General features: G+C 42.1%; 1 protein-coding gene across 1 annotated transcript in view; it reads left to right on the top strand.

Moving 5' to 3' along the window:
• Positions 1-18,968, top strand: part of Zw10 (Zeste-white 10 kinetochore protein) — an 85,519-nt gene that overhangs the window by 22,021 nt on the left and 44,530 nt on the right. Inside the window, exons 6-8 of the mRNA XM_080270398.1 lie at positions 325-469; positions 2,625-2,729; positions 10,028-10,163. Of these exons, the coding sequence (XP_080126524.1) occupies positions 325-469; positions 2,625-2,729; positions 10,028-10,163 (386 nt within the window). The remainder of the gene's footprint in view (positions 1-324; positions 470-2,624; positions 2,730-10,027; positions 10,164-18,968) is intronic.

Genomic DNA, 18,968 nt, shown 5'->3' with positions numbered 1-18,968 from the left:
TTGTCCACAGTGTATTCTTTACAGAACATGATTGTGCCAGTAGCATAAATGTTTTGTTACGGGGAAAAACGTCAATATATGACAACATTTACTCACCTGAGCACCGCCAGGCCTTACATGTTATGTACTGCCACAAGCAAAAGTTTTATGTCACAACATGATGGGTCTGTGGTTGGTGTTACATAAACCATTTTTGTCATAGCAATATGAATTGCAGGATAGTGTGAGAATTCAGAGCATTCTTTTGTTTGGGGAGGAATAAGAATATTAAAGACAGTACGGTACTCATTGCTGGGAGCATTACAAGTTCCTTTCTATCAACAGGCCAATCATCAACCAGGGATGTGAGGTGAAAGCAACAGAGCGGAGTGATGGCATGTGTTTACAGTTGACACACCCGCCTCGCTCCCACAACAGCCATGCCAAACAGAAGGCTTCTGCTGCCGTAGTTTTTGTTAGACTACAGCAGGTTAGCTAATCTACCCATGTATTTTCGATTTCTCTTTTAATCTCCTACTATCCATCTTTATCAGTATGTATTTATGTGTCTACTTGTCCATCTATCTATATTATATCTGTACAGGTAACACACCTCTGTACAATACTCACGTGGCATCATCATCACACTTTGAAGTCTCATTTAAAGATGGGGTGAGGTAGGATCCAGAAATGAACTTAAAAGCATGAAAACAAACATCATGACTGTACAGTAAACCCTTGATATAACGAACCCTGGTATTGCAAATTTTGGGTATAACAAACGGCCAAATCATGAGTGAACTTCCCTTGGATTTTGCAAACAAAGGTCACTAAATGAGGGGGAAGTTCGGGAATCAGCCCACGGTGACAGCAGCATCCCTTCCTGGCACAGTAAGTGTACTTCAACAGCATCCCTTCCTGGTACAGTAAATGTACTATAACAGTACTACAATCTACTGTATTCTTATTATAGGTATTGTACTTATATGTACAACTTCATACAGTATTGTATTTACACATACAACTTCATAAACCATTGAATTCTCCATGTAAAACTTTATAAGAGTTACTTTACGATATGTTTGAGCACATAGGACCGAACAACTCCCCTTATATAGCAAACTGAGTTCAGTAATCCCCCAGAAATACCAACCCCTCATGTATAGCGAACTTTTGGATATAGCAACCCACCCCTTCCCCCAATTAGTTCATTATACAGTAAAAGTCCAATTCTTCGGCATCCAATTCCCCGGCAAATCTGACATTTCGGCAGTTTTGAGAAATAGTCCCATTTACGAAATCTCTGATCATTCGGCAGATTTTCCGAATTTTTTCGTCCCCTCTACTGCTGGGGACTTCTTCCAGCAGTAGCAGAGTCCAATCAACCCCTTCTATTGTACATATGTAAATAAGGAACCTACTATAAGTTTATGTAAGTGCATGTGAACTTGTAGGCCTACTGTACCATTATATTTATATACAGTATGTTCACTAATTTCTTTATTTTTCATATTCATGTATAGTACTGTATTCATTACAGTATTGTACAGTATCAAACAGTATACAGTACTCTCTCCAAACACATTTGTAATGATATGAGTGGTGATGATAGTGTTCAAGAAACATATAAGGTACTGAGTGGGTAGGGTTTTTGATAATTCGGCCATTTTGATTTTTCGGCACTTGCCTGGTCCCATAGAAGCCGAAAAATCGGACTTCTACTGTATTGAGGGTTTACTGTACTTTTCGTACCATAATGTGACCCAGATTTACATCCTTTAGCAGCTTATATCATGTAGATCAGTGGCAGAGTAAGACAGTGTTATGACTACATCCTTTCCATTGCACTTCTTCATGGCAAGCATTATATTCCATTGTTAATCTGTTGTTGCAGCTCAACACTGAAGATAGAAAGATGTCAGTTCTAGGCTAGATTAGAGTAAAGGGAGTAGTGAAATGGCTCACACAGTGATTCAAGTCCCTGGAATCCTGGCTTCATCTCACATAGTACAGATTGGTTTGTGAGAAAATGCCAGTGTTCTGTGGGCTTAAATGGTATGAACGGTTATGTAGGCCATTTCATTGGGCATGCTGTTGATAGTTCTCCCTCTAGCATGCTTATTCCCTGTTTCTGGGTCCTACTTCACCTCTTCTGTAGTTGAGAATTCAGGATGAGATGATGATGATGATAATTAGTTAATTCTCCTGCTTTTATACCTTCTTTGTTTCCTGAATCCTACCTAACCTTCTCTTTAGGTGGGAATAATAGCCAGGATGATTATTATGTTGAAAGCTTGTCATGTGATCCAGGTTATGTCAGTGGTACTATGTGTGAAATGGGATGAGAACAATGAAAGTGATAATGGAAGGTGGATTTAGTTTTGCATCTAACCTTATATTAGATTCATGATGATGATGATTTGTTTCCATGTCTGCTTCTAACCCAGCCACATTGAGAGTGATAATGATGATGATTTGTTTGTGTGGCTGCTTCTAACCCTGCCACATTAAGAGTGATGATTATGTTGATGAAAGGTGCATGTACGTGTTTTTCTAACTTTGTAATATCAGTGTCAAGATTAGTATGATGATAACATATAATGCTGCATGTACATTTCTGCTGCAATCCTTCTCTTATTCTCCAGGTGCTGCTGATACTACAGAGGACATTGTTGTGGGTGACAGTTTATACTGAGAACAAAGCTGATGAGAAAACCAGTGTGACCCTTATGCAGCTTCTTGGTAAAGAGGTTAGTAGGGGGTCATATTACAGGTCTATGTGTATATCTATTGCCAGATGCCTTAATCCCTTAAAAGGGGTGGCCACAAACAAATCACCTCCACGTCACCCTGTCCCCTGCCATTTCACTGCCCTGCTCCCAATTCACACCCTCCTCTCTCATATACCTCTCCACTCCATCCTTCCATCTTATCCTTGGCTGGTGAAGGATGAAATGAGGTTAGGATGATGATGATGGTAAAAGGTTATAATGATGATGGTGGTGGATGAAATAAAGGTGTGATAATGATGATGATGCAGTGTTGGACATCAGATTATTGATGGTAGATGAAATATGGTTGTGATAAATGATGATGATGATGTGAAGGGCTATGACTGATGGTGGCTGAAAGGTTTGGATAATACTGTGAGGTTATGATGATGATGATGATGGGTGGAATAGGTTAGGACGATGATAATGGTGACAAATAATGATAAGGATGATGATGTACTCTACAAGGTTGTAATGACAGTGATTGGTGAAATAGTATCATTCATTCATTCATTGCCAGATGCCATGTATCCCAAACGGGGTGGCCAAGGGCTTAGAGTTAATTGTTTTACAGGGAGGGGCACTAATCCTCCACCAACCCTACTTGACACGTAGGGATGCCAACAGCTTCTGGTGTTCCCAGGCGGTCACCCATCCAAGTACTAACCAGACCCAACGTTGCTTAACTTCGCTGATCGGACGGGAAGCGGTTGGGAGAAATGGAGTTCCCCCGAGCTAAGCCCTGTAATGGACTATATAGCCCCGCTAGGGTTACAGGAGCGAGCTACCACTCCCGGCACGGCAGCCCGGGCGAGGCTCGAACTCGCAATCCCCCGATTACGAGTCCGGCGCGCTACCACTGTGCTAGTGCTACCGCGCTAGGATAAAAGAGATGAGGGTGATGATAGAGGGTTAGGACAGTAACTGGTGAGGTAGGATAAGATGGTAATCGTGAAATGGAGTAATGATTTTGATTGCAGCGGTGATGAGAATGACAGCAAAATAGATAGAATGATGATGATGAAATAGGGGTAGAATGTTGATGAAGGTGATAGGGAGAGGTTAGCCCCTAAAGTCCTGTGATCATCTGGCTAGTGTTTGGGCCTTGTTATATAGTCCTATCATTTTCGTACATAGGCAACCAAAAACTGGTGTGAGGTTCCACCGCCTCTTTGATGATGTATGTAGAGCGTAACCAGTGGAAAGTACAAAATCTTGTGGTGTCTGGCCTGATTGGTCCCCCTAGACACAGTGGGGGAGGGTCCTACCTCCTGCCATTACTCCACCTCCCTGTGCTACATTGGGCCCTGTCCTCAAGGTCTCCTTCCACCCAAATCACCCCCCATACCCGCTCTAGAGCATATTGGCTGTGTGTAGCAGGCATATTCCCTCCATTTCCCCCCCTTCTGATGCCCCTCCACACTCCCTTCACCTCCTTATTCCCCCTTATGACGTCCCATTCTCCCATATAGTGAGGGGTGGCTTTTTTTTATTTTTGACAGTTGACAGTGCAGTAACCGTTAGACGTATGGGAGTGAAGTACACTCGACCCTCGATATGTCAAACTAAAAGGGGGGGAGACCAGTCCGGGAATCGCAAAAGTCCGGCCCCACATACCATTCCCTGGACTATTACCATACTTTGTCCAAATTCTCCAATATTGTCTGGCAATTATTCCAATATTCTAGAGCATTCTGGAATGTAGACTACCTATACCAACATAACTAACATAAACAGTACATAAAATAATAACACTGACACAATAACAATGATAATAACAGACATAACAGCTGTATTTTGCTAGCTACAACCCTAAGAATGGTTGTTTAGACAGTTGTTGATGAGAATGTGGAGGGTATGATAGAAGAATATCAGAAAGCTGAGGAAAAAGAGGAAAATGAATAAGGAATGGAACACCACAAGGTCAGCCAACCATAATCAGCTGACCGAGATGCAAACATGCAGTCTTGGACCGAGTCGGCAATTTTAATTGGAAAATATAATAATCTTTATCACCATACAGGTTTACACACCTAATTATGTGAAATTCAGTCAAAAATTTGTGCTTAATTTAACTATTAATAGAAAATCAGGATTCAGAGCGAAAATTTCTTAAAGTTAGTATACTGTAAGTGTTTTGCCTCTAGCCTAACAACTCGCCTTGATGGACATTTGTAATAAATATCGATTTACAATGTAGATGCATTTTTTTTTTTACTCAGAATAAGTATTTATGCAAAACTGAAGTCTGTCAAGGTGTGCTGACGATCTATCTATCTATCTATTGCCAGACGCCTCAATCCCGTTTGGGCTGGCCACAAACAAATCGCCTCCAAGTCGCCCTGTCCCTCGCCATTTCACTGCCTTGCTCCCAACTCACCCCCCTCTCTCATATACCTCTCCACCCCATCCCTCCATCTCATCTTCGGCCTCCCCCTCCCTCTTCCCCCCTCCACCTCACTCACATACACTTTCTTCGTCAGTCTTTCACCCTCCATCCTCTCCACATGGCCAAACCACCTCAGTGTGTTCCTCATAACGCTTCCTATCACATCCACATCACAACTCTCCTTTATATCCTCATTCGTCAACCTGTCTCATCATGTGACTCCACAGGCTCCTCTTAAATAACTCATTTCCACTGCTGTCACTCTTGACTTGTGTCCCTCCAACAACGTCCAAGCTTCACTTCCATACGTTAGAATTGGTATCACAATACTGTCATGTAGTAACTTTTTCACTTGCATGCTCACTTCCCTGTTTCTTATCACTGCATTCAAAGAACCAGCAACCTTTCTTCCTTGCTGTACCTTTTCAAGCACTTCACCCTCCAAACCTCCATCCTTACTCATCACACTACCCAAGTATTTAAACGTACTCACATTTTCCAATTCCTCACCATCCAACCTCGCTGTACATTCACTGACTTCACCTCTCTCAAAGACCATCACTTTACTCTTCCCTACATTTACCTTTAGATTCCGTTTCTTACACACTCTTCCAAACTCATCCACCAAGCCTTGCAGCTCCCCTTCGTCTTCACTCAACAACACAGTATCATCTGCAAACAACAGTACAGGGAGTTTCCAAACACTATCCTCTCTCACCAGGGCCACTCCAACATCCATTACCTTACCTTGTACCTCTTTTTATTACCCCATCCATGTACAGATTGAACAACCATGGAGACATGACACATCCCTGTTTCAACCCAACTTTCAAAGAGAAAAATTCACTTAGTTCACCATCCACACGCACTGCAGCCTTCGCACCATCGTGCATACTCTTCATAGCATTCAACAACTTCCCATCTACTCCATATATTCTTAACACTTTCCACAATCCTTTTCTATCCACCCTGTCATATGCTTTCTCCAAATCCATGAAAGCCGCATACAACTTCTTTCCCTTCTCTAGAAACTTTTCCACTAAAGATCTAAGAATGAATATCTGTTCTACACAATCTCTTCCCTTCCTAAAGCCTCCCTGTTCTTCTCCAACTAATTTCTCTGTTCTTTCTCTAACTCTGTCAATAAGTATCCTACCATACACTTTTCCTATTATACTAAGAAGACAAATGCCCCTATGATTACCACACACTTCTTTTTCCCCTTTTCCTTTGTACAACGGAATAATTATACCTGACTTCCAATCCTCTGGGACTCTGCCTTCCTCCCAGGCCAATCTGCACATCTTCCACATCCGTTCTACTACTATCTCTCCCTCATGCTTCAGCATTTCACCACACGCTCCATCAATTCCTGGGGCTTTCCCCGATTTAACTCTCTTCATTGCTTTCACAACTTCTATCCTACTGATTTCTTCCTGTCTTCTCACCTCCCTTCTTCTCCCAGCCATTCCCCAGCCACTTATACTCACATTACTTCCATCATCTATGTTCAACAATTCCTTAAAGTATTCTCTCCGTCTGCTCACTTTTTCTACCTTGTCCACTAGTAATCTACCATTTTAATCTTTCACTCCCCTGCTAACTTCACTTCCACCCTGTCTTACTCTTTTCACCTCTTTCCAGAACATTTTCTTACAGTCCCTCCACTTTACACTCAAATTCCTTCCAAATTCCTCATCCACTCTCTTCTTACTCTCTCTTACTAATCTGACGATCTGAAGGGGAAATATCTGCTAACATTGGCCAACCACTAATCAGCTGATCGAGATACAAACAATCATGAAATGTGATCTCGATCTTGGACAGAATCAGCAATTTTAATTGGAAAATATTTTAATCTATATCACCTTATAGATTTGTACACCTAATTATTTGAAATTCAGTCAAAAGTTTTTGCTTAATTTAATTAATAATAGAAAATCTGGATTCTAAGTGAAAATTTCTTAATTAGCAGAAGTGTTTTGCCTCTAGCCTAAGAACTCACCTTGTCGGACATTTGTTTTGTATAAATATCGATTTACAATGCAGATGCATTTTTTTTTTTTACTCAGTATAAATATTTATGCAAAATACAAGTCTGTCAAGGCATGCTGGCTATCTGAAGGGGAAATATATGCTAATATTGCACATTTTAGCTCTGAAACCTAGTTTTTTTATTAAGTTATATTAAGTACAATTTTTTTTTTTTTGCTTTTTTTTTTTTTTTTTTTTGCAGATTTCAGATAATTAGGTGTGTGTGAGCCACTGTGGCGAAAAAAATTAAAATATTTTCCAGTGAAAAGTGCCGATTCAGTATTTAGTCACACTGAGTCGGTTGAGCTAAGTGAGTAGGAGTGGATCTCATTGACTTTGTAAGAAAATATATTTTCTTTTATTACTTATGAATTTTATTGTGTCCAAGCCTTTGTGAAATTTTACTGTTATGCAATAAACTATTTATGGTGGCAGTTGAGAAAGGTAAGTGGCAAATGGGATATTGCTACGAGTTAGGAACAGGTAGGGTGAAGCAGGTTGGTGGCCAAGATGCATTTCATGTATGAAAATATCTTCTTGTGTGTGTTACAAATAGCCTGTCTCGAGTCAAAACCTTGCTAAAATTATACTGTGTTGTGCAGCAGACCACTTTTAGTTTTATATAAGAGAATAATGGCAGGACTTTTGTGAGAATCCTGAACTTGTACGGGCATTTGTCCGGCATGTGATAATATTGTCCAGCCTCAGCCCGTGTCCGGGAAGTCCAAAATCCGGGTAATAGGGGTCTGCCAAATCGAGAGTCGAGTATATACATTTTCTAGCATGTAAAATCAAGCTGTTCAAATCTATGAGACCAAAATTTACTTTAGTGCTATTTATTTTCTCTTTCTCTGTACATGAGGGGTAATAATTTTTATATTTGATGTACTTTGATGTGTGATAGTGCAGTAACCATTAGACAATGAGAGTGTAATGTACATTTTTTGGTGTGTAAAATCAGGCTCTTGAAATCTATCAGACCAAAATTTACTGTAGTAAAAGTTGAGAAATTGGACCCTAAATGCAGTTCTGGGGCCAGACAGGGTGGGAGAATTGTGGTCTTTAGGGTTTTAGATGATACTGAAATAGGATGGAATGATGATGAAAGTAATGGTAAAAAGAGGATAAATACGATGTTGTTGAAGGAAATGATGATTTAGATCAAGGATGATGATGATGATCATCATCATCATCTGGACCTCCTTCCCCACCCAAGGGCAGGGTGAGGAGTAGCAATGGCTAGTCAGCACAAACTTGCCCAATCCAAATAGGCCACACTTCCATTCACTCATCATCCAATCCCCCGGAATCCTGGCTCTACCGGATACACCAAAAACATTCACCACATTCTGCAGCTTCACACAAACATATCTGATTGAGTCAATCCAGACGCTGCCATGCTCACAGGGGGTGCCAAAATCCCTGATCATGCACTTCTCCTCACAACAGTTATCCAGCCAGTTCGATCTCTTGTCAGTTTCCTGGCCTCACCGACTTCCAAACCTCTCTTCCTCAAACACTCATCCACCATATCTCTCCACCTTCTCCTTGGCCTACCTCACCTCCTCCCTCCTTCAGATTTGCTCTGGTATACCTTTTTCACCACTCTTGTTATCCACTCTCTCCACATGACCAACATACCGTCTCAGGACACTCTCTTCAATTCTGGTGTCCACCAACTTCCTCACTCCACACCTTTCATGAATCACATTATTTCTTATTCTATCCACCCTCTGTACTCCACATACATTCCTCAGCAGTCCCATCTCCACTGCTCTTACTCTCGACTTTTCATTTTCATGCCACACCATAGTCTTACACCCATATGTTAAAGTTGGCACTAACACTCCCTCATGTAAGCCTCGTTCAGCTGCAACACCCAGGCCTCTGTTTCTTATCAAGGCCTTCATGGCACCAGCTACTTTTCTTCCTTGTGTCACTCTACTTTCAACTTCTTTTGCACATTTTCCTCTCTTTTCTATCACTGTACCCAAGTATCTGAACTCTCTCTCACCAGTTCCATTCACTGTGATATCACACTGGGAGTGACCTTCTCTCAGTATCCATCACTTGACTCTTCTCTACATTTACTCTCAAGGCACGACGCTCACAGACATCAGCAAAACTCTGCACTAGCCTACGAAGTTCTTGTCCAGTACTTGCAAGCAGTACTGCATCATCAGCATACTACAAATTGGAGATATTCCATCTATCACCATTCATTACCAACGCCATCCCTCTCTCCATTACTTGTGTTTTTACTTCTCTCATCACCCCATCCATATATATTTTGAACAACCATGGGGACATCACACAACCCTTTTGCACGCCCACACCTATCATGAACCATTCACTTAGATGCCCATTACTTCTTACACTTGCTTTGCTACCATCATAAAAACTCTTGACAGCACCTAGCAGCTTACCATCTACACCATACATACGCGAAACTTTCCACAATCCCTCTCTGTCTACTTTGTCGTATGCTTTTTCCAGATCCGTGAATGCCATAAACACCTTATAGTCCTTCTCACAAGCCTTCTCTGTTATCTGTCTCACTGCAAATACTTGATCCACACATCCTCTGCCATTCCTAAAGCCACCCTGCTCATCACTCACTAGGTCTTCTGATATCTTTCTTATTTTCTCTGTAATAATTCTTCCATATACCTTCCCTACCACACACGATAAACTTATGCCACGATAATTCTTGCACTCACTTCTCTCACCTTTATTTTATAAGGCAAGGATAATGGTGATGAAGGTAATCGTGAAGTAGGGTAAACGTGATGACAGTAATGATGAAATAAGGTAAAGATTGTGATGATAATGCTGATAAATGTGTTTCTCACAGATCAAGGAGGAGTTTAAAGAGGTAGTGATCCGTGATTGCCTTGCTGATGCAGTTCCCTATAGTCGAGCTCAACTAGACCAATATGAGGATGTGAAACGCAGTGCACAGGAGTTTCAGAAATTTCTCATCGACCAAGGTATGCATCTGTTTGTTTATCTCTCTATTTGTCCATCACTTTGTTTCCCCATCTATCTGTAGCCAGATGTATTACTTGCATTCAAAGTGGCTCTGATGATTTCCAAATATGGTACCTTTTCTTTTATGATATTTTCTTCATATTTTTGTATATCTTACTTTCCATGCTCTTGTTGTTGATGTAAACTATGTCAGTCTTCAAATGGCATACAATAAGCACCTGGGTTACATCAGAGTTGTTCCTGAGACATGTTGTAAGTCGATTTTGTTTGTAACTCGAGTTTCTGACTGTAAATTGTACATTTATACCTTACAGCAACATATATGTGGACTTTTCAACCATACATCATATACATATAATAAACTTATGATAACTCTTTTGTCAGCACATACCTTCTGACAACAACATCAGCTTGATTGATGATGTTTGGGAAGGCACTAGGGGAGTCTGGGGATGAAACTTGGGTTCGCACTGGGGTTGGAACTGGTATTCTTAGCCACGGTGGTCCGTCTCATCCTTAATGCATGTCTGATCGTCGATACCTTTCCTTCCAGCTCATTACGCTTAATAATGTCCATTTTTTTGCATAACGTGATGGTCTTTTGTTTCTTGGAGTCATTACTGTCATTAGGATGTTTTCTCTTAGGCATCATTGAATCAGGATTGCAAAAAACAAACACAATAATCACAGTAACTACATATCAGATGGCAGTTGTGGTGAGACTTCAGACCAATTGGTGGCAGTCAGGCATGAGGCGGGAAAACACCAGAGACATCTCATGGCAGACAGCAACACTCTGCTCTAAAATCCACGCTTTACATTTATTTATTAATTTTTTGAATTTCCATGTAGTGGACTGTCATAGTCTCGAATTGTCCTAGGTCAAGACTGTCATAACCCGGAACCTTTCCATAAATAACTTACAAGACAGTGGTAAGGGTAATAATGCAAATAAATCACCAGAAACTTGATATAGAGCTTTTTGTGCCAGTTTGAATATGACTCTGGATCCTGGAGAGGAGGAAATGGAGAATGTGTGTTCATTTAAGTACCTGGGTAGTATGATGAGTAGGGATGGAAGTTTGGGGGATGAAGTGCTTGAAAGGGAACAGCAAGGAAAACAGGTTGCTGATCCATTGAAAGCAGTGATATGAAATAGGAAAGGTAGCATGGAAGTAAAAAAAAGTCACAGCATGATTGTATTGTGATCCAACTCTGACGTATAGAAGTGAAACTTGAACATCATTGGAAGGACACAAGTCAAGAGTGAGAGCAGGGGAAAGTAGTTATTTGAGAGAAGTGTGTAGAGTTACATGGAAAGACAGACTGACAAATTAGGAGGTGAAGGAGCATTGTGGTGTGGCTGTGGATGTGATAGAAAGTGTTAGGAGGAATACGTGGAGGCAGTTTGTTCATGTGGAGGGGATGGAGCTTGATAGACTAATGAGGAGAGTGTGTGTGAGTGAGGTGGAGGGGGGGAGAGGGAGGGGGAGGCCAAGGATGGGATGGAGAGATTGAGTGGAAAGGTATATGAGAGAGGGGGGGGGGTGAGCTGGGAAGAGGGCAGTGATATGGCAAGGGACAGGGCGACATGGAGACACTTTATTTGTGGCCACCCCTTATGGGATTAAGGCGTCTGGCAACAGATAGATTGATAGAGCCTGGAAGGGGTGGCTACAAACAAATCACTTTTGTGTCACCCTCTCCTCCACCATTTGGCTGCCCTCTCTCTAATTTACACCACCCTCAATGATATATAGTACCTCTTCACCCCATCCCTCTGCCTGCTTTCTTTGTATCATCAGGGTGTATGGTGATCCAGTGGTTAAAATGTCCGTGTTGGTGTGACAGCCTTGCATAGGTTTGATAGTGCACAAGAGTTTGAGGAATTTTTCATCAACAGAGGTACTCTATTCTAAATATTCATCATATTATCTGGCTGTCTGTTTATCGTGCCTGGTGGTCTGGTAGTTAGAACATCCCATTCAGAATGGTGGCGTTGCATAGGTTTGATCCCCTAGAGCTGATTGGAGGCTTTTCAAAAGTTTTGTAATGCTGTCAGCGGAAGTGAACTTGTTTTATATCCTTAAATTTACTGGACCATTTTAGCCTAACCTTGAGCTCCTATACTTCAGAAGGGGTGATGTAGGATTTATTGTCCTTTCTATTATTCATTCATTTATTAACTCATCCTTTCATCCAGTGCTACCCCATGAGGAGTGTAGAAGCCCGGGGCTAGGCAAAATGGTCCCGGCATTTAAGATGAGAGTGACCAGTCTCACTCATTCCTGAGTGGCATTACGTGAGCAATAAACCCCAACCACCCCTTGGATATAAACCCGCACTGGCCCAGTCTGATAGAAGTGCCCTAATTACCCATTAAACCACCAGGTGCCATAATTTGGTTATATGGTTACCACCCAGCATAGTAAATGGATTCTTGGTGTACAGGGAATTATTGTCTTTTATTTAAGTGGTCAAAATTATGTAAGTGCCATTTTCACAGGTTTCTTTCAGACTTCAAATCATTCACTACCAGAATAAGCCACCATTGTTGATGTTGTTTATGTGAAGCAGTAACTCTATCTATCTATCTATCTATTGCCAGATGCCTCAATCCCACATGGGGTGGCTACAAACTAATTGCCTCCACATCACCCTGTCCCCTGCCATTTCACTGCCCTGCTTCCAACTCACACCCCCTTCTCTCATATACCTCTCCACTCCATCCCTCCATCTCATCCTCGGCCTCCCCCTCCCTCTCCCCCCCTCCACCTCACTCACATACACTCTCCTCATCAGTCTCTCACCCTCCATCCTCTCCACATGGCCAAACCACCTCAGTGTGTTCCTCTTAACGCTTCCTATCACTCATGCAGTTCAGTTACATGTGTTTTCATTTTGTCTTTGCTACCTTTGAACAGTTTTATTCTCCTCAACCTCTTCAGTGCATTGACATAGTCCATTTTTTGTTTACTACTCCAAGATAATGTTTTTTTTGCCCATTATAGATGGAAATGAAAAGTCAAGAGTAAGAGCAGTGGAGATGGGACTGCTGAGGAATGTATGTGGAGTACAGAGGGTGGATAGGATACGAGATAATGTGATTCGTGAAAGATGTGGAGTGAGGAAGTCGGTGGACACCAGAATTGATGAGAGTGTACTGAGATGGTACAGTCATGTGGAGAGAATGGATAACAATAGATTGGTGAAAAAGGTATATCTGAACGAATTCGAGGAGGGAGGAGGTGAGGTAGGCCAAGGAGAAGGTGGAGAGATATAGTGGATGAATGTGTGAGGAAGAGAGGTTTGGAAGTCAGTGAGGCTAGGGAACTGACAGGAGATCGAGCTGGCTGGATGAATTTTGTGAGGAGAAGTGCATGATCAGGGATTTTTGGCACCCCTTTTTAACATGGCGGCATCTGGATTGACTCTGTCAGATACGATTATGTGAAGCTACAGAATGCGGTGAATGTTTTTGGTGTATCCAATAGAGCCAGGATTCCGGGGGCTTGAGTGATGAGTGAATGGAAGCGTGGCCTATTGGACTGGGCACATTTAGGCTGTCTGGACATTGCTACTCCTCACACTGCCCTAGGGTGGGAAAGGAGGTCCGGATGATGATGATAATAGAGATTTTTTAAAACTACAGTATAGGAGCTAGTTATAGCATTCATTAACCCCTTCACACACACACACACACACAAGTGGAAGGTCATGTGTTTCAAAACTTGCTGAGCTTTTACTCTAGAGCGATTGACGTGGTACAGGAGAGAGATGGTTGGGTGGATTGTGTGTACTTAGACTTAGAGAAGGCCTTTGACAAGGTACCTCATAAGAGACTAATGTGGAAACTTGAATATATAGGAGGGCTGAAGGGGAAACTTCTGGAATGGATGAGAGACTTTTTGAGAGACAGACAAATGAGGACAGTAATAAAGGATAGGATATCTGGATGGAGGGAAGTAACAAGTGGAGTCCCTCAAGGCTCGGTGTTGGCGCCAGTAATGTTCCTGGTTACGTAAATGATATGGTAGATGGAGTGAACAGTTATGCAAGTCTGTTTGCTGATGATGTAGAGATCTTGAGGAAGGTAGAGGTTGAGGAGTATTGTAAAATGCTGCAGGAGGATTTGGATAGGATACATGATTGGAGCCAGACATTGGAAATGAAATTTAATGTAAAGAAATGTAAAATATTGGAAATGGGTAAAAGTACCAGGACGCCATCACTGAATTATTTGTTGGGTAATGAATTAATCACAAAAATGAGAGAAGAAAAAGATTTGGGAGTGCTAGTCCAAGATAGTTTGTCACCAGAAAAGCATATTAACAAGATAGTTGGAGAGACTTATAAACTCTTGACTAACATAAGAGTAGCATTTCATTATATGGATGAGGAGATGATGAAAAAATTGATAGTGGCCATGATCCGCCCCAGTTTAGAATATGCAGCAGTAGTGTGGTCCCCACACAAAAAGAAAGCTATTAACAAGATTGAGAGAATACAAAGAACAGCAAGCAAGATGGTCCCCAGTCTGGCAGACCTGTCATACAGAGAGAGGCTGGAAAAGCTGGATTTGCCTTCCTGAGAGGAAAGGAGAAAGAGGGGAGACATGATTGCAGTGTTCAGGACGATGGTGGGAGTAGATGAAATTGACAAAGAAGATCTGTTTTTATGGGATAAGAGAGCAACAAGAGGACAAGGAATGAAACTGAAAAAGTCAAGCTGCTTGAAGGATATCAAGAAATATAGCTTTCCTTACAGAAGTATAGACTTATGGAATAGCCTGGACAAAAAGATCGTTCAGTCTAGAAACTTAAACGAGTTTAAAGCTAAATTTGACTTATTGAGAAACAGCGACAGAAACCCACGAGCATAGCACATTCTGTGTATATCACAATTAGGTATATTAGGTAAATACATAAATATTTGGAACGACATAGACAAAGAGGTGGTGCATGAGAAAAGCATTCATGTGTGTAAATGTAGACTTGATAAATGTGGATTTGGAGACAGGACAACACGAGCATTACTCAATTCCTGTATACTACAAATAGGTAAATACACACGCACACACACACACACACACACACACACACACACACACACACACACACAAAATGAATAAAATTGGCTAGAGATAATAAGAATCCATCCATCCATCATCCAATCCTACGTTGCCCTATGAGAAGCGTAGGAGCCCGGGGCTAAGCAGTTGGTCCTGACATTTAAGATGAGAGTGACCAGCCTCACTCATCCCTGAGTGGCATTACATGACCAATAAACCCCAACCACCCCTTGGATATCAACTAATCCAGTAAAAGATAATTAGAATAATCAAGTAAAATATGTCATCAGATTTAAGAGGTTAAGAAGGATTGGTAGTAGTAAAGGAGTTTCTTAAGGCTGTCTCCCCTCCCAGTTGAAATGTCTCTTGTTAGTTGAATAAATAAACAGGAGATAGCTAGAATGTACTGTAATGAGAAGTATACCCTTTTTTTTTTTTTTTTTTTTTTTTTTTACCAAATTATTCAGCTCAACAAAGACATGGTGAAGGGGCCATATCTAAGCCTTGCAGTTTGTCATATATCTCTCTCTGAAGGTTAATGGAATCAAGAGATTGCAAGAACAAAATAGATACCTCATCAGATTGAAGTTCTTGATCTGTTTAGTGTGGGGAAGCCTTTTTAGCAGTAGTAGTTATAGTTATGGAAGTGAAAAAATTACTACATGACAGTATTGTGATACCAACTCTAACGTATGGAAGTGAAGCTTGGATCATGTTGGAGGGACAGAAGTCAAGAGTGAGAGCTGTGGAAATGAGTTTTTTGAGAGGAGCATGTGGAGTCATGTGGAGAGAGAGATTGACAAATGAGGAAGTGAAAGATCATTGTGGTGTGGATGTGGATGTGATAGGAAGCGTTAGGAGAAACACATTGCGGTGGTTTGGCCATGTGGAGAAGATGGAGGGTGAGAGACTAATGAGGAGAGTGTATATGAGTGAGGTGAAGGGGGGGGGGGAGGCCAAGGATGAGATGGAGGGATGGAGTGGAGAGGTATATGAGAGAGGGGGGTGTGAGCTGGGAGCAGGGCAGTGAAATGGCAGGGGACAGGGTAACATGGAGGCGATTTGTTTGTGGCCACCCCTTACAGGATTAAGGCACCTGGCAATGGATAGATAGATAGTTGTAGTCTTTGGTTCATTTGATATATGACCCAAGTTGACCTCAGGCTGAAGTTGTCATCCTTCTTTCTGGGGATGGGGAGGGAGTTGAGGGACGTTTGTATAACTGGGCGGTGGAATTGCAGTCACTTCAGTGCCACAACACAGTGGCATCCTTCTCCAGCACTGGAAGTCTGTTTAATTTCATATAACTTGGATTAACCCATTTGAGCCTGAGGATGTCTTTTCATATTTAATATTTCCGTCTCCTGAAGGTTTTGAGGGAATAGATCTGTCTATCTATCTATAGCCCGATGCCCTAATCCCGCAAAGGGTGGCCGCAGACAAGATGCCTCCAAGTCGCTCTGGCACCCACCATTTGACTACCCTCCTCCCAACTCACCCCCTCCTCCCTCATATACCTCTCAACTCCATCCCTCCACCTCATCCTCGGTTTACCCCTCCCTCTCCCTCCCTCCACCTCACCTACATACACCCTCTTAGTCAGTCTTTCATTCTCCATTCTCTCCACATGTCCCAACCACCTCAGTGTATTTCTCCTAATCTTCTCAACCACATCCACCCCACAACATTCCTTCACTTCTTCATTCGTCAACCTGTCCCTCCATGTCACTCCACATGCTCCTCTCAAGTAACTCATTTCCACTGCTCTCACTCTTGACTCATTCCCCTCTTGCAAGGTCCACGCCTCGCTTCCATACGTCAGGGTAGGGATCACAATACTATCATGCAGTGACTTCTTAACTTCCATACTCATCTCCCTATTTCTTATCACTGCTTTCAGTGAACCAACAACCTTCCTTCCCTGCTGTACCCTTTCATGCACTTCATCCCCCAAAGTTCCATCCATACTCATCATACTACCCAAGTACTTGCATGCACTCACATTCTCCATATCCTCACCATCCAACCTCACTGTACATTCTGTGACTTCATTCCTCTCAAACACCATAACTTTACTTTTGTTTACATTAACTTTCAGCTTCCTCCTCCTACACACTGTCCCAAATTCATTCACCAAACCTTGCAACTCCCATTCATCTTCACTCAATAATACTGTATCATCAGCAAACAGCAACACCGGAATCTTCCAAATCTCACCCTCATTCATTAGAGCCACCCCCACATCCACTGCCCTACCTTGCACCTCCTTTACAACCCCATCCATGTATATTTTAAACAGCCATGGAGACATCACACAACCCTGTTTCAGTCCCACATTGAGATCAAAGAACTCACTCAGCTCACCATCCACTCGCATCGTAGCCGTAGCTTCTTCGTACATACTCTTCACAGCACTCAACAATTTCCCCTCCATCCCATATATTCTTAATACCTTCCACATACCTTGCCTATCTATTCTGTCATAAGCTTTCTCCAAGTCCATGAAGGCAGCATACATTTTCTTTCCCTTCTCTAGATACTTCTCCACTAAACATCTTAGAACAAGTATCTGATCTACACACCCTTTTCCCTTCCTAAATCCCCCTTGTTCTTCTCCAACTAGCTCCATCCCCCTTGTTCTTCTCCAACTAGCTCCTCTGTCATATGCCTAACCCTATCAATGAGTATTCTACCATATATTTTACCTGTCACACTAAGAAGGCAAATACCCCTATGGTTACCACATACTTCTCTCCCCCCTTTTCCTTTGTATAAAGGAACAATTATACCTGATTTCCAGTTCTCTGGAACCCTTCCCTCTTCCCAAGCCAATCTACTCAACTTCCATATCCACTCCACAACAATCTCACCCCCATACCTCAGCATTTCACCACACACTCCATCAATTCCTGGGGCCTTTCCCATCTTGATCTTCTTCATTGCTTCCACTACTTCCACCCTACTGATCTCTTCCTCCCTCCTCTCATCTCTTCTTCTCCCACCCATTCCCCAACCACTTATACTCGCATTGCTGTCACCCTCTGCATTCAACAAATCCTCAAAGTGCTCCTTCCATCTCCTCAATTTCTCTCTCTTCTCCACCAACAATCTATTATTCCTATCTTTCACTCCTCTACTATATCCCCTTTCACACTGCCTTACTTTCTTTACCTCCTTCCAAAACAATTTATTACTCTCCCTCCATTTCACACTCAGATTCCTCCCAAACTCTTCATCCACTTTCTTCTTACTCTCCATCACCAGTCTCTTCACCTCCCTTCTCCTGTTCACATATACCTCTCTCTTCTCTCTCTCATCTTCTCCCCTACCTCTACTCACTAACCATTCACTATATGCCTTCTTCTTTTGTTCCACAGCTCGTTTCACCTCATCATTCCACCATGCTGTCCCTTGCACATCCTTGCATCTCCTCCTCACTCCACAAACCACCTCACACGCTGCACCTATCTCTTCTGTGAATATCTTACATAGGTCTTCCACCCTTTCCATCTGCTCTAGCTCATACCTTCCCAATCTTTCTTCCATTATACTCTTATACTCTGCCATTTTCTCACTATCTTGCAAATTCTCCACTCTTCTCACAGGAGCTGTTTCCTCCTGTCTTCCCCTTTGTCTCCTTACCATTTTCTTTGCAGCTTTATCTTGGCCATCACTAAGTGATGGTCTGAGACTCCATTCCCCCACCCTCTCCACACTCTTGCATCCAACACTT

This window comes from Coenobita brevimanus, chromosome 40 (genome assembly GCF_032717465.1).
Source record: "Coenobita brevimanus isolate Jiangsu-jjx chromosome 40, ASM3271746v2, whole genome shotgun sequence".
In the NCBI taxonomy this organism is placed as follows: Eukaryota; Metazoa; Arthropoda; class Malacostraca; order Decapoda; family Coenobitidae; genus Coenobita; species Coenobita brevimanus.
Note: the sequence above shows the minus strand (reverse complement) of the source record. Positions and strands in the feature narration are given on the sequence as shown.